This window comes from Betta splendens, unplaced genomic scaffold (genome assembly GCF_900634795.4).
Source record: "Betta splendens unplaced genomic scaffold, fBetSpl5.4 scaffold_29, whole genome shotgun sequence".
NCBI classification, from domain to species: Eukaryota; Metazoa; Chordata; class Actinopteri; order Anabantiformes; family Osphronemidae; genus Betta; species Betta splendens.
In genome coordinates this window covers 708,244-721,260 of record NW_026577848.1, presented here as the reverse complement: position 1 = coordinate 721,260, position 13,017 = coordinate 708,244, and the positions used below count along the sequence as shown (strand labels likewise).

General features: G+C 44.4%; 2 protein-coding genes across 12 annotated transcripts in view; both read right to left on the bottom strand.

Moving 5' to 3' along the window:
* The window catches only part of LOC121202064 (NACHT, LRR and PYD domains-containing protein 12-like), a 290,159-nt gene that overhangs the window by 69,532 nt on the left and 207,610 nt on the right, over nucleotides 1–13,017 (bottom strand). The window lies entirely within an intron of this gene.
* LOC114850805 (NLR family CARD domain-containing protein 3-like) overlaps nucleotides 2,938–13,017 on the bottom strand; it is a 78,489-nt gene continuing 68,409 nt past the window's right edge. For 3 of the 4 annotated variants that reach the window (XM_055506713.1, XM_055506712.1, XM_055506711.1), the window contains 3 exons: nucleotides 7,339–8,241; nucleotides 5,583–5,808; nucleotides 2,938–5,369 (listed from right to left, as the gene is read on the bottom strand). In XM_055506713.1, coding sequence (XP_055362688.1) covers nucleotides 3,469–5,369; nucleotides 5,583–5,808; nucleotides 7,339–7,476 — 2,265 coding nt within the window. In that variant the 5' untranslated portion in view covers nucleotides 7,477–8,241 and the 3' untranslated portion in view covers nucleotides 2,938–3,468. Of the gene's footprint in view, nucleotides 5,370–5,582; nucleotides 5,809–7,338; nucleotides 8,242–8,342; nucleotides 8,455–13,017 lie in introns of all 4 variants that reach the window. The other variant, XM_055506710.1, reaches the window with a different exon arrangement.

Genomic DNA, 13,017 nt, shown 5'->3' with positions numbered 1-13,017 from the left:
GAAGCTCATGTCAGGCATCATCGCAGCTAAGATAAGTGGGCACATGGGTCAATACATGAGCGAAGCACAGAAGGGCATTGGTAAGGATACCAGAGGAGCCAAACACCAACTCCTGGTTGACAGAACAGTCGCCCAAGACTGCAGAGTGTGACACATCAACCTGTGCACAGCCTGGATCGACTACAAGAAAGCCTATGACTCAATGCCACACACATGGATCACTGAATGCTTGGAGCTGTACAACATCAACAGAACTCTAAGGGCCTCCATTGCAAACTCAATGAGGTTGTGGAGAACCACCCTTGAAGCCAATGGGAAGCCACTTGCCCAAGTATCCATCAAATGTGGCATATACCAAGGAGATGCACTGTCCCCACTGCTGTTCTGCATAGGTCTGAACCCCCTCAGCCAAATAATAAACAAGACTGGCTATGGATACCGACTCCGGAACGGGGCAACCATAAGTCACCTCCTCTACATGGATGACATCAAGCTGTACGCTAAGAATGAGCGAGACATCGACTCGCTGATCCACACCACCAGGATCTACAGCTCGGACATCGGGATGTAATTCAGGCTTGAGAAATGTGGGAGGAAGGGTGACAAAGAGAGGCAAGGTAATCCACACAGAAGGGGTCTCACAAGGAAGAATAGCAGACATTGAGGACAATTACAAGTACCTTGGAATACCACAGGCAAACGGCAACCTTGAACAGGCAACAAGGAATGCGGCAACAGCCAAATACCTCCAACGAGTAAGGCAAGTCCTAAGAAGCCAGCTCAATGGCAAGAACAAATCCCGGGCAATAAACAGCGACGCCCTGCCAGTAATCAGATACCCCGCGGGAATAATAAGGTGGCCAAAGGAAGAGATACAGACCACAGATGTTAAGACACGAAAGCTCCTCACCATGCATGGAGGGTTCCACCCCAAATCCAGCACCCTGAGACTGTACGCTGGCCGCAAGGAAGGAGGCCGAGGACTAGTGAGCGTGAGAGCCACTATGTAGGATGAAACATCCAAGATCCATAAGTACATCAAGGATAAGGCCCCGACAGATGACGTGCTGAGTGAATGTCTCAGGCAGTGGAGAACAGAGGATGAGGGCCTGGAAGAGGGACCATCATGGGAGCACAAGCCCTTACACGGGATGTACCACCGAAACATAACTGAAGTGGCTGATCTCAACAAATCCTACCAGTGGCTTGAAAGGGTTGGGCTGAAGGACAGCACAGAGGCACTCATCCTGGCTGCACAGGAGCAGGACCTGAGCACCAGAGCCATAGAGGCCCAGATCTACCACACCAGACAAGACCCAAGGTGTAGACTGTGCAAAGAGGCCCCTGAGACGGTCCAGCACATAACTGCAGGGTGTAAGATGCTGGCAGGGAAAGCATACATGGAACGCCATAACCAAGTGGCTGGCATAGTATACAGGAACATCTGTGCAGAGTATGGACTGGAAACCCCAAGGTCAAAGTGGGAAACACCTCCCAAGGTGGTAGAGAACGAGCGAGCCAAGATCCTGTGGGACTTCCAGATCCAGACTGACAGAATGGTAATGGCGAACCAACCAGACATTGTGGTGGTGGACAAAGAACAGAGGAAAGCCGTAGTGGTGGATGTGGCAATACCAAGCGATGGCAACATCAGGAAAAAGGAACATGAGAAACTAGAGAAATACCAAGGGCTCAGAGAAGAACTGGAGAGGGCTTGGAAGGTGAAGGCCACAGTGGTGCCTGTGGTGATCGGAGCACTGGGGGCAGTGACCCCCAAACTGGAGGAGTGGCTACAACAGATCCCTGGAAATACATCTGACATTTCAGTCCAGAAAAGTGCAGTCCTAGGAACAGCAAGGATTATAATTAGGATTTATATTTTTTTTATATTTCTTTTTATTTTATTTATAATTATAATTATAATTATAATTATAATTATAATTATAATTATAATTATAATTATAATTATAATTATAAATATAATTATGTAATTACATATTTAGACTTCAAAAACAGGCATACATCTTACATCACATAACAGTAAATATTGTGCATTAGTATTCCTTTATTAGGAGAAACCAAAGGGAAGTGATCCCAAGCCACAGAACGTTTCTTACCAGAAGCCATAGTAAATAGCAATGAACTGATTTTGATTCTAACAGGGCAACAGAACTGGTCGGGAAATGTCGTTTAGAATAAATTTTTCTTTTATAGAGAATAGCGTGCCCAGTTGTTCAAACAGATGAGTGACCTATGAACCGTGGTTTGACCAAACATTCCATTCGGCGCTTTAGATGTCATGTCACGATCACGTGATCAGCACCATTTGGCACACGCCCCGAAACATTGTGCCGAACCACTCTGCTTCGCGTAGGTAAAATAAGCGCCGAAGCGTTTGTATCAAACTGGCCATCCCTAAGGGTCACTCTCTTTAGCCACTGTAATGGAAAAATTTTGCCTTTGTGCTTTTTCTTATCCAACACAGTCGTCATGTGCTGGTTAGGTGCAATACTGAACTGAACATTCTTACACAAACAACTAATCTCTTGTGCTGTCGTACATAAAGTCTAAACATCTGATGTTCCATTTGACTGACTAATAATTTATGATACTGTATGTATTTGTCTTTTACACCCGGTCTCTGGCTCCATCCTATCTGACTCCCCACCAGACCCAAGGCTGTTAAAGCGAATGCATCTTGTCTTGAAGCTTGGTGTTCCTTCCTTTGGATAACAAGACATGATGATGCAGAAGTGAGAAAGCAAACATTCTTACTCACAGCGAGATAAGGTGGCGCAAACAATTCTATTGCTGCAGAGAGACATTCCACCAGAGCCAAAGAAAGGGGTTAAAAGGCAGAAGCAACTAAAGGGTTGTGGGCTTTTTGCATCACACCTTCGTGGTGTGTGCACTGATCTCCCAGCTGGTTTTTGGTTTGTTGATGTGCACGATCAACATCCATGCTTTTTATTTGCTTTCTCCATTATTTTTATTTTCTTTATTATTTCAATAAATTTCACAAAAGGACAAATCTCTCATCTGCTTCTTTATGGAAAATTTCCACCACACCACACCAAGCAGTGCACATGAGGTGAGTACATGTAAATCAATGTCCATCTGAATAATTTAAACCTGTAGATTAAAAAAAAACTTTAAACTATGATTATGGGTTGTATTATTTTTAAATTTCCAAACAATAAACAGTTAATGAATTGATGCACTGTGGAGTTTATTGATAATGGAGACAACCTCCATTACACTCCATCATGTAAAGAAAGGCAGAAGTTCCAGATGTTCACAAACTTTACAGCTGCTTGATCTGATTCTCAACAAAGATGTTTTCTAGGAACCAGTAGTTGATGTTTTCACCCTGTGAACTTTTAGATTCTGTGTGAAGTGTTTCTCTTTAACACTGAGGCTTTAGCTTCATGTTGCTGTAGAATATTAATGATCACATTAACGTTGGACTTACTGACCCTTTCTGCAGTTCCTCACAGCTGGGATCAGTCTCCGTCGTCCCTCCTCTGATGTGTTGTACTGGCTCAGGTCCAACTCATCCAGAACCTCCTCTGACATCTGCAGCATGTAGGCCAGAGCTGAGCACTGGATCAAGGAGAGTTTCTTCTCTGATCTGTTCTCTGACTTCAGGAACTCTTGGATCTGCTGATGAACTGAGTGGTCGTTCATCTCCATCAGACAGTGGAAGATGTTGATGCTTCTGTCTGGAGAGATTATATCACTCCTTGTCTTTTTCAGGTTGTTGATGATTCTGTGGATGGTTTCTGGACTGTTCTCTGTGTGACCCAGCAAACCTCCCAAGATTCTCTGGTTGGACTCCAGACAGAGGCCATGAAGGAAGCGAACAAACAGGTCCAAGTAGCCACTTGGACTCTGAAGGGATTTAAAAATGGTTCTATTCACAACAACCTCCAAAGATGAGAGAGTTGACGGATGAACAAACACCTGTTTTATTCTTTTAAGGATTGATTCTGTGTGTTTGTAGTCTTTCAGGAAGTTCTCCAGTTTCTCCATCTTCCCGTTGGTGTAACAGAGCATCATGTGAACAGCAGCCAGAAACTCCTGAACGCTCAGATGAACAAAGCTGAACATCTTGTCCTTGGTTTTCCTCCCTCGCTCCTGTTTAAAGATCTCTGTGATCACTCCTGAACACACTGAGGCTCCACTGACATTGAACCCACTCTCTTTCAGATCTTCCTCATAGAAGATCAAGTTTCCCTTTAGCAGCTGCTTAAAAGCCAGTTTAGCCAATGACTTGATGTAGTTGCTGCTCTGTTCTGGTCCGTACTTGTCTTTAGTCCGATCCATCTGAAACCCCAGGAACTCTGCGTACATCTCCGTCAGGGTCTTGGGCAGCTCTCCTCCCTCTCTGGTTTCCAGCAGATCCTCCAGAACCGTAGCAGTGATCCAGCAGAAGACTGGGATGTGGCACATGATGTGGAGGCTTCGTGCCGTCTTGATGTGGGACATGATTGTGTTGCTCTGCTCCTCATCTGTGAATCTCTTCCTGAAGAACTCCTCCTTCTGTGGGTCAGTGAACCCTCTGACCTCCGTCACCACCTCAACAAAGTCTCCATGAATTTGATTGGCTGCTGCAGGTCGTGTGGTGATCCAGATGCGAGCAGAGCGTAGTAGTTTTCCTCTGATGAGGTTTGTCAGCAGCTCATCCACTGAGGTGGACTCTGTGACGTCACGTTGACCCGTCTCCTTCTCACTGGTGCTACAGTCCAGTTGGAGGCGACTCTCGTCCAGTCCATCAAACACAAACAGAAGTTTGAAGCTGCTCTTGTCATAGTTGCTGTTTCCTGATGACTGTAGATGTGTAAAGATGTAATTCAGAGCCTCCAGGCTGATGGACTCAGTTTCTGGGATACATTCATGAATGAGCTCTGACAAACTAAACTTCTGTCCCTTCAGTGGATTCAGCCGACGGAAGGTGAAGGGGAAAATCAGATGCACGTCTTGATTGGACCTTTGTTGGGTCCAGTCCAACACAAACCTGTTCACAAGGACTGTTTTTCCAATCCCAGCGATTCCATTGGTCAACACTGTTCTGATGCGTCTGTATTTACCAGGGGGATGTTTGAACAGGTCACTGGGCTTCACTGGCTCCTCTGCTGATCTTTGCTTCTGCTGTGTCGTCTCAAGCTGTTGGACCTCATGCTGTGTGTTGATGTGTGAATCTGGCCCAGCTGTGATGTACAGCTCTGTGTAGATGTCATCCAGACGTTGGTCGACTTCTGACCAGCCTGGTTTCACACATAGAAACTCGTCTTGGAGGTTTGATTGAAGCATCTGCTGGTAATATGTGATGGGCCGTGGCTCTGGTACTGGAACCATCAGATCTGGGTCTAACAAAACACAAAGAAGACAAAGTCTGAGGAGTCAACAAATGTCTCATTTATTGATTCAAGTCAGCCTGAAACACTAAAACGAACAGAAGAACTTTGCCAAAAACATCTGATTATTAAATGTTGGTCAACATTTAACAAACTTAACCTCCAACACATCAGTAAATGTGTGATTGTGTCTGTGGTGTTAAATGTTGAGATAAATCCTCTTACTCTGCAGACAGTCAACCAGCTCCTCCTGCTTCATCCTCCTCAGGAAGTTCACTGTGATCTTCAGAAACGCGTCTGTGCTGCTCTTCCTCTGCTCTTCATCCTCACCATCCAACTCATCCTCATCCTCCCTCTGACTCTCTAAGCATTCTGGGTAATCTGGACTCAGAACCTTTTGCATCTTCTTCAGCTCCTTCTTCACAAACGTGACAATGTTTTCCTCCAGCAGCTGGAACAGAAACCATATGAATGACCTGATCCAACTAAAACCATGGAGCCAAACATCAGATCCATGTTGGACACACTGACATCCACTGGTCTAAAAAGTGCAGCATGGAGATGATTGAACACAACAGATGAACAGTAGTAGTTGTACAGTACAGACCAAAAGTTTGGAAACACCCTCTCATTCAAAGAGTTTTTTTTTATTTTCATGACTACGAATTTTTCATGAAATTGTAGATTCACACTGAAGGTATCAAAACTGACTGACAAAAATGCTTCAAGAGGTAGTCACTGGAAATGGCCTTCCAACATCGTTGAAGGAGTTGCCAGAGATGTTTAGCACTTGTTGGCCCTTTTGCTTTCACTCAGCGGTCCAGCTTGCCCTAAATCATCTCGATTGGGATTAGGTCCAGTGACGGTGGAGGTTATCTGGCGCAGCACCTCATCACTCTCCTTCTTGGTCAAGTAGCCCTTACACAGCCTGGCAACTAAACGCAAACCGGATGGAATAGCATGCCGCTGCAAGATGCTGTGGTAGCCATGCTGGTTTAGTATGCCTTCATTTTTGAATAAATCCCCAACTGTGTCACCAGCAAATCATCCCCACACCATCACACCTCCTCTATGCTTCACGGTGGGAACTAGGCATGTAGTATCCATCCGTTTACCTTGTCTGCGTCGCACAAAGACACGGTGGTTGGAACCAAATATCTCAAATTTGGACTCATCAGACCAAAGCACAGATTTCCACTGATCTATTGTCCATTCCTTGTGTTCTTCAGTCCAAACAAGTCACTTCTGCTATTTGCCTGTCCTTGAAGGCCCGTTCACACAGTCTCCTCTTAACAGTTGTTCTAGAGAGGTGTCTGCTGCTAGAACTCTGTGTCGCATTGACCTGGTCTGTAATCTGAGCTGCTGGTAATTTGCGATTTCTGAAGTTGGTGACTCGAATGAACTCATCCTCCGCAGAGGTGACTCTTGGTCTTCCTTTCCTGAGGCGGCCCGCACGTGAGCCAGTTTCTTTGTAGCGTTCGATGGATTTGTGTTCAAAGTTTTCCCACCCCAATTTTTCTCACTGACTGACCTTCATTTCTTAAACTAATAATAATGGTCACTCTTTTTTCTTTACTTAGCTGCTTTTTTCTTGCAATAATACAAATTCTAACAGTATATTCAGTAGGACTATCAGCTGTGTATCCACCTGACTTCTGCACGACACAACTGATGGTCCCAACCCCATTTATAAGGCAAAAAATCCCACTTATTACCTGACAGGGCACCCCTGTGAAGAGTGTGTGAACCTGTGAAGTGACAACCATTTCAGGGGACAACCTCCTGAAGCTCATCAAGAGAATGCCAAGAGTGTGCAAAGTGACATACAAATATGACATATTTTCAGTTGTTTTACACTTTTTTGTTATGTATTTAATTCCATGTGATAATTCATAGTTTTAATGCCCTCTGTGTGAATCTGAAAAACTCTTGAATGAGAGGATGTGTCTAAACCTTTGGTCTGTACTGTACATGTACAGACCATAAATATGGAGTCCAGGTGTGTTTGGTGCTGCTGGACAGACTGAGCACTGGGAACCTCTGAGCTCTGCTGGTCCACTCTGTGGAGGAACCATGAAGAATGAGTCCACACACAGACACACACAAGGTAAAGGTCCATGAAGTGATGTTGGATGTGAGCAGTGAGTCAGAGACTCCCTGTAGTGGTGAAGGTTCACTGTCAGTCAGTTGCTTCAGTCTCAGCTCTGAACAACATATATCTCTGCCTCCCTCACTGAACAAGGCTGAAGTGTTGGAACAAGGAGTCTGCTGGGATCAGACTGGTTGTACTGGGCAGCTCCCAGTGGGAATATGTTGAACTAGGAACAGTTAACTACTTCCTACATTCATTCATTGTTGGACATCGGCTCTGGTGTCGACACTGGGGACAAACAGTCGTCTCCACTGCAACAACATCACAACTAAAGTCTCCAGTAGTAACTTCAATTTACTGCTGCAAGTGAAGAAGCTTCAAGACATTTGACCAAAACCTTCATGTAGAGACGTCAATAAACAGATTTGATCAGAGATGATCAGCTGCTTCCTTTGATGTCAGCACTTCATTAGAAGAGGAGCAGCCCCTGAGACCCTCTACAGGATCAGAGCTTTAGCTACTGCTGGATGGAGATTTGATCAATTCTCTTTCACATCAACACTTTAAACACAAATCAACCAGATCAAGAAATTGAAACAACACAAATCAGAGATTTGTTTACATCAGATTGTTGAGAATGATTTAAACTAACAACAACTCACTGTGACTCACACAGGTTGATCTTTGAAATTAATAAAATGGGTGTTTGACTGGTCACTCTTGAAGGACACACAGCTGGGTCCAGGTCCAGGTTCAGGTCCAGGTTCAGCAGATCCTCGTCTCTGATGGGACCTGATAGAAAAACACCTACAGTGACGCTCACACATTGAGTCCTAAATGAGCAGTAACAGTAAATCAGTGATGTGTCTGTGACTTGGAGACAGAATCATCACCTCTGAGTTTTGTTCTGGTTCTCATGGTCCCCACACAGACTGGTTTTAGAGGGAGGGGCTCCTTCCTCTCTGTCCTCACACTGGTTCATGCTGCTAGATTCACACTTTCTACCTTCATGTGGAGAAGAAACACAAATCATTGATCTGCACATCAACTTAAATCCATCATCATCATCAGCTGCTGCTGCTTCTTCTGTGGTTCATATCAGTGTCAGCTGACACTCACAGTTGAGTTTGAGGTCTTTGGATTAAACTACTACCAAAACTCCAGTCGTCATGTTTTAGTACTTCAAGGTTATGGTTTTACGACAGAAATATGTCAGAATAAAAAAGAACAACCAGAGGGTCTGTTTGAAAACTTGGAAGCTCGTCTCCTGGCATCTGGGACTTTTCCTGCCTTTGCTTAAATTGAACTGGAAGGATTCTGTCTGTGGGTCACTATCTCTCACAAACACATGTGAGGAGCATCAGAGCTCAGCAGCAACACTCTGTCCAACATGGTTCTAGAATGATTTCAGTGTGATTTGACAAATTGTGTTCAAGTGTTTTACAGAACCAACTGAATGAACCGCTTCTATGAGCTTTTTCTAACAACAAGACTGTGATGAAGGTGAACTGGTCACCAGCACTTACTGTAGACAAGGCTTAAACCCAGCAGAGCCTGGTTTCCTCGCTCACTGTTTCAGAACCTCAGTGTCCAGCAGCTCACCTATTTATATAGGTGTCCAATTTACATGTCTGTTAAACATCAAACTGTTTTCAGATACTACATGAACAGCTCAGATACTAAGTTTTTTTAAGCAGATCAGTTTCATTTAATTTTTGTCTGTCTGTGACGTGTGGACAGACAAAAATGAAATGAAATAGCACTGGCTTCGTCAAGACACTAGAGATGGGAAGTTCAATTCTTTTAACTGACTCAGATCTTTAATTCTAGAGCAATAAAGTGAACAAATCCTTTCAATTTACAGTAGGCAGCGCTGCGGTTCTCAAACACTACATACTGAAAACATCATAGTTTGCTTCAGCGGACAAATTATAATATACAAAATGCCACAAGTAACTCAAACCATTTGAAAACCAAGGAAAGCAAATACACACCAGAAAAATTGTTTACCATTTTCACCATTCACTGAAACACCATTGTTTTTTAATAGTGCAACGGTCAAGTGACAAATAAACAAACGAACGATCCCTGAGAATCTGTAAGATGAATCCCAAAGGAACTGTAGAACTGCTTGCTAGAGAGCCTGAGCTGTGAACGATGAACGAGAACGATATACAAAAACTCTTTGAATGAGAAGGTGTGTCCAACCGTGTGTGTGCCCCTCAGCCCCCCTCCCCCCTTTAGAACGCGCTGATCATAACCTGGTTCATCTCTCCCCTGCTTACACTCCAGTGGTGAAACAGCAGACACCACAGGTTAAACCTGTTTAAGATTTGTTCTAGATTTGACTCTGCCCAGTCCCCAGTCTCCATCCACACGGCCTCCTCTTCACACCTCTCCAGTCCAGGCGTCTCCTCCCAGCTGCAGCTGTTCACACTCAGCACCATGCAGCTCCCTCTGCCCTTCTGACCACAACAAAGGGTCCACAACAACCCACAAGAGCAGGAGTACAGGGGGTCATCTTCAACTTTGTAAGATGATGTGAGGATAACCACCTGTTTCTAAACATCAGCAAAACCAAGGAGTTAGTGCTTGACTTCAGCAGGTCCCCTCCACCACACACACGGTGAACATCCAGGGCTCAGACACTGATACCTGGGTGTTCACCTCAACAATAAACTGGTCTGGTCAAACAACACAGACTCTCTGTATAAACAGGGCCAGAGTGGCCTCCACCTGCTGAGGAGACTGAGGTCCTTTGGTGTGTGCAGACAGCTGCTAAGGACTTTCTATGACACTGTGGTGGCCTCAGTAGTCCTGTATGGAGTTGTGTGCTGGGGGGGGGCAGTACAGGCAGAGACAGGAAGAGACTCCACAAGCTGGTTCAGAAAGGTTCTGGTTCTGTCCTGGGCTGCACACTGGAGTCCATGGAGGAGGTGGTGGACAGAAGGATGCTGTAAACTAACATCCATCATGGAGAACCCCTCCACCCCCTGCACCACTGTAGAGGCTCTGAGCAGCTCCTTCAGCACCACACTGTTACACCCACAGTGCAGGAAGGAGCTACTGCAGGTCATTCCTCCCCACAGTCATGAGACTCTACAATACAGTACTACAGTGACGCACAATTGTCACGACCTGTTGTTTCCCTTTCTGTTGGCATTATAGGGAGGGAATGCGGTGGAGACAGACGGTGACAGCACCCGCTCCAAGCGGGGAGAACTACGGCTCTCACGGAGCCGGGAGGAGAACACGCTCACACTGAGCGGAGGCTTCAGGCACCACGGCCGACGTGCTTCCAGCACACAGCTCTCTGTGTAATCCCTTGCACAGACACCTGGCCGCAACCGGCAGACCAGGTCGCAGGGAACACAGGAGAGGGAAGACCCCAAGTGCACGACCCAACACAGAAGGTACAATTAACATTAACGATTTATTTAAATACAACAAAAACTCACTGCACCGCAGGACTCAGTTCAACACAAAGGAAGAACTAAAAATCACTGCATTGCAGGAAAACGATAAACAACCTAATTCACTATCTAAAACTAAACGCTCCGTGCACTACGGGCAAAATCCTAAACATGAAACATAAGCCCTAAACATGAAACATGAGACACTCACAAACTTACGTGGTGGGACAGGACATAAACAAAACCAAAACTCCTTTGCATCAACAGCTCTCCTCAACGTAACAACGGGGTAGCATCCAACTACACCGAGAGTACACACCAGCAATGTGTCAAACAAAAAACATCCCTTAAATACACAAACCAAACAGGTGGGTCAACTAATTACACAGGAAATTAAACTCAAACACAGACCCACCAAAAGTCCCAGGAGCGCCTCTAGCGGCGCGGAGGCTGAATGTCACAATTAGAGCCAAAAACGTTTAATCAGACAATCAATTCTGCCTTATTTTAAAAACATTGAGCTCTGCTTTGTTATATTTACAGATGTAATAAATATCCAGTCCATCTGATCTTTGTCTGTTTCTGCCTAAGATCAGTAGAACCAGCAGCACGCTGCCAAAAAGTGAGTGCGAATATCTTTCTGGTTTCAGACTGGTACAAGAAGATGATCAGATGGACTGGGTGTTAACTAAATCTTTAGAACACATTTAAGGTTAAAATGAGGCAGAAATAAGGGTCTCATCAAAACAGAGGCTCGAATCACTTTTTGGCATTGTGAACACAGCATCTTACTGGTTCTACTGGCCTCAGACAGGTACAAGCAGTGATCCAGGGAACTTAAATCTGTTAATTTAACCCAGTAGATGACAATGAAGTTAAAAATGAAGCAAAACAAGCTTCTGATCAAAAGATATTGGCTGTAATCACTTTTTGGCAACATGAAAACAGCATCTAACTGGTTGTACTGATGTCAGACAGGTACAGACATTGATCAAGTGAGCTGAATGCTCATTAAATGGGTTAATATGAACAAGGAGAGCTCCATTGACTTAAAATGACACAGAAATAAGCTTCTTATAAATATAAATTGGCTGTAATCACTTTTTGGCAACGTGAAGACAGCATCCTGGTTGAACTGGTCTCAAACAGATGTACAGTAGAAAGTGATAGGATGTACTGGATGCTCATTAAATCTGTTAACCCAGCAGAGCTCCATGAAATTAAAATAAGGGAGAAAGTAGCTTTCAGTAAACAGATATTGGCTTTAATCACTTTGTGGCAACATAAAACCAGCATCTTGCTGGTTTTATTGGTCTTAAGCAAGAACAGACAAAGGCCTGATGGACTGGATATTTATTACATCTGTAAGTATAACAAAGCAGAGCTCAGTGTATTTAAAATAAGGCATAATTGATTGTCTGATCAAACACTTTTGGCTCTAATAATCATGTTTAGGCAACATGAAAGCATCTTACTGGTTTAACTGGTCTCATACAGGTATTAAATGTGGTGAAATAACTCGGTGGTCACTGGTGCAGTTTCAATCAGACACAAAATGTAAAAGAAACATGTTGCAGCAATATTGAGTCGTAGATCTGAGTCCTAGCGTCATGTCATAGAGTTAGTCACAATTGCTGTGAAGAGAATTACGATGACTATTGCGGTTATTTAGACAAAATCTAAAAGACGTGACATCACTACAACCACTGAAAAACATGTAGCGGATTATATTTACAAGTTATGGCTGTTTGAAACCTAAATATGCAGCGGTAGTCTTACACAAACCGAGCTAAACGCCTTAACGAGGAGTTGCGCTCTCTCGCATGTGGCAAACGATTTCTGGCAGACAGTCACTTTGTGGCACGACAACGACAGTAAAATTCTGGCAGACAGACACAATACCGGTGACCCAGCAGCACACAGGCCTGTCTGATACTAGTCACTAATATATATTGCTTCCGAATGCGCCGCGTCAGCGCCTTGGTTGCACTGCGTGAAGAGTGTGTTACGTCCTTCTGGCCTGTAGGTGGCGATTGACTCCCACTTTTGGTCCTAAAACAGCGTAGTTGACTATGTTATATAGCCTCTAGAACAACCAATGACAGGTCTTGGGTGGCCTAGTGGTTAAGATGCATGGCTGCAAAACTTTTTGTCA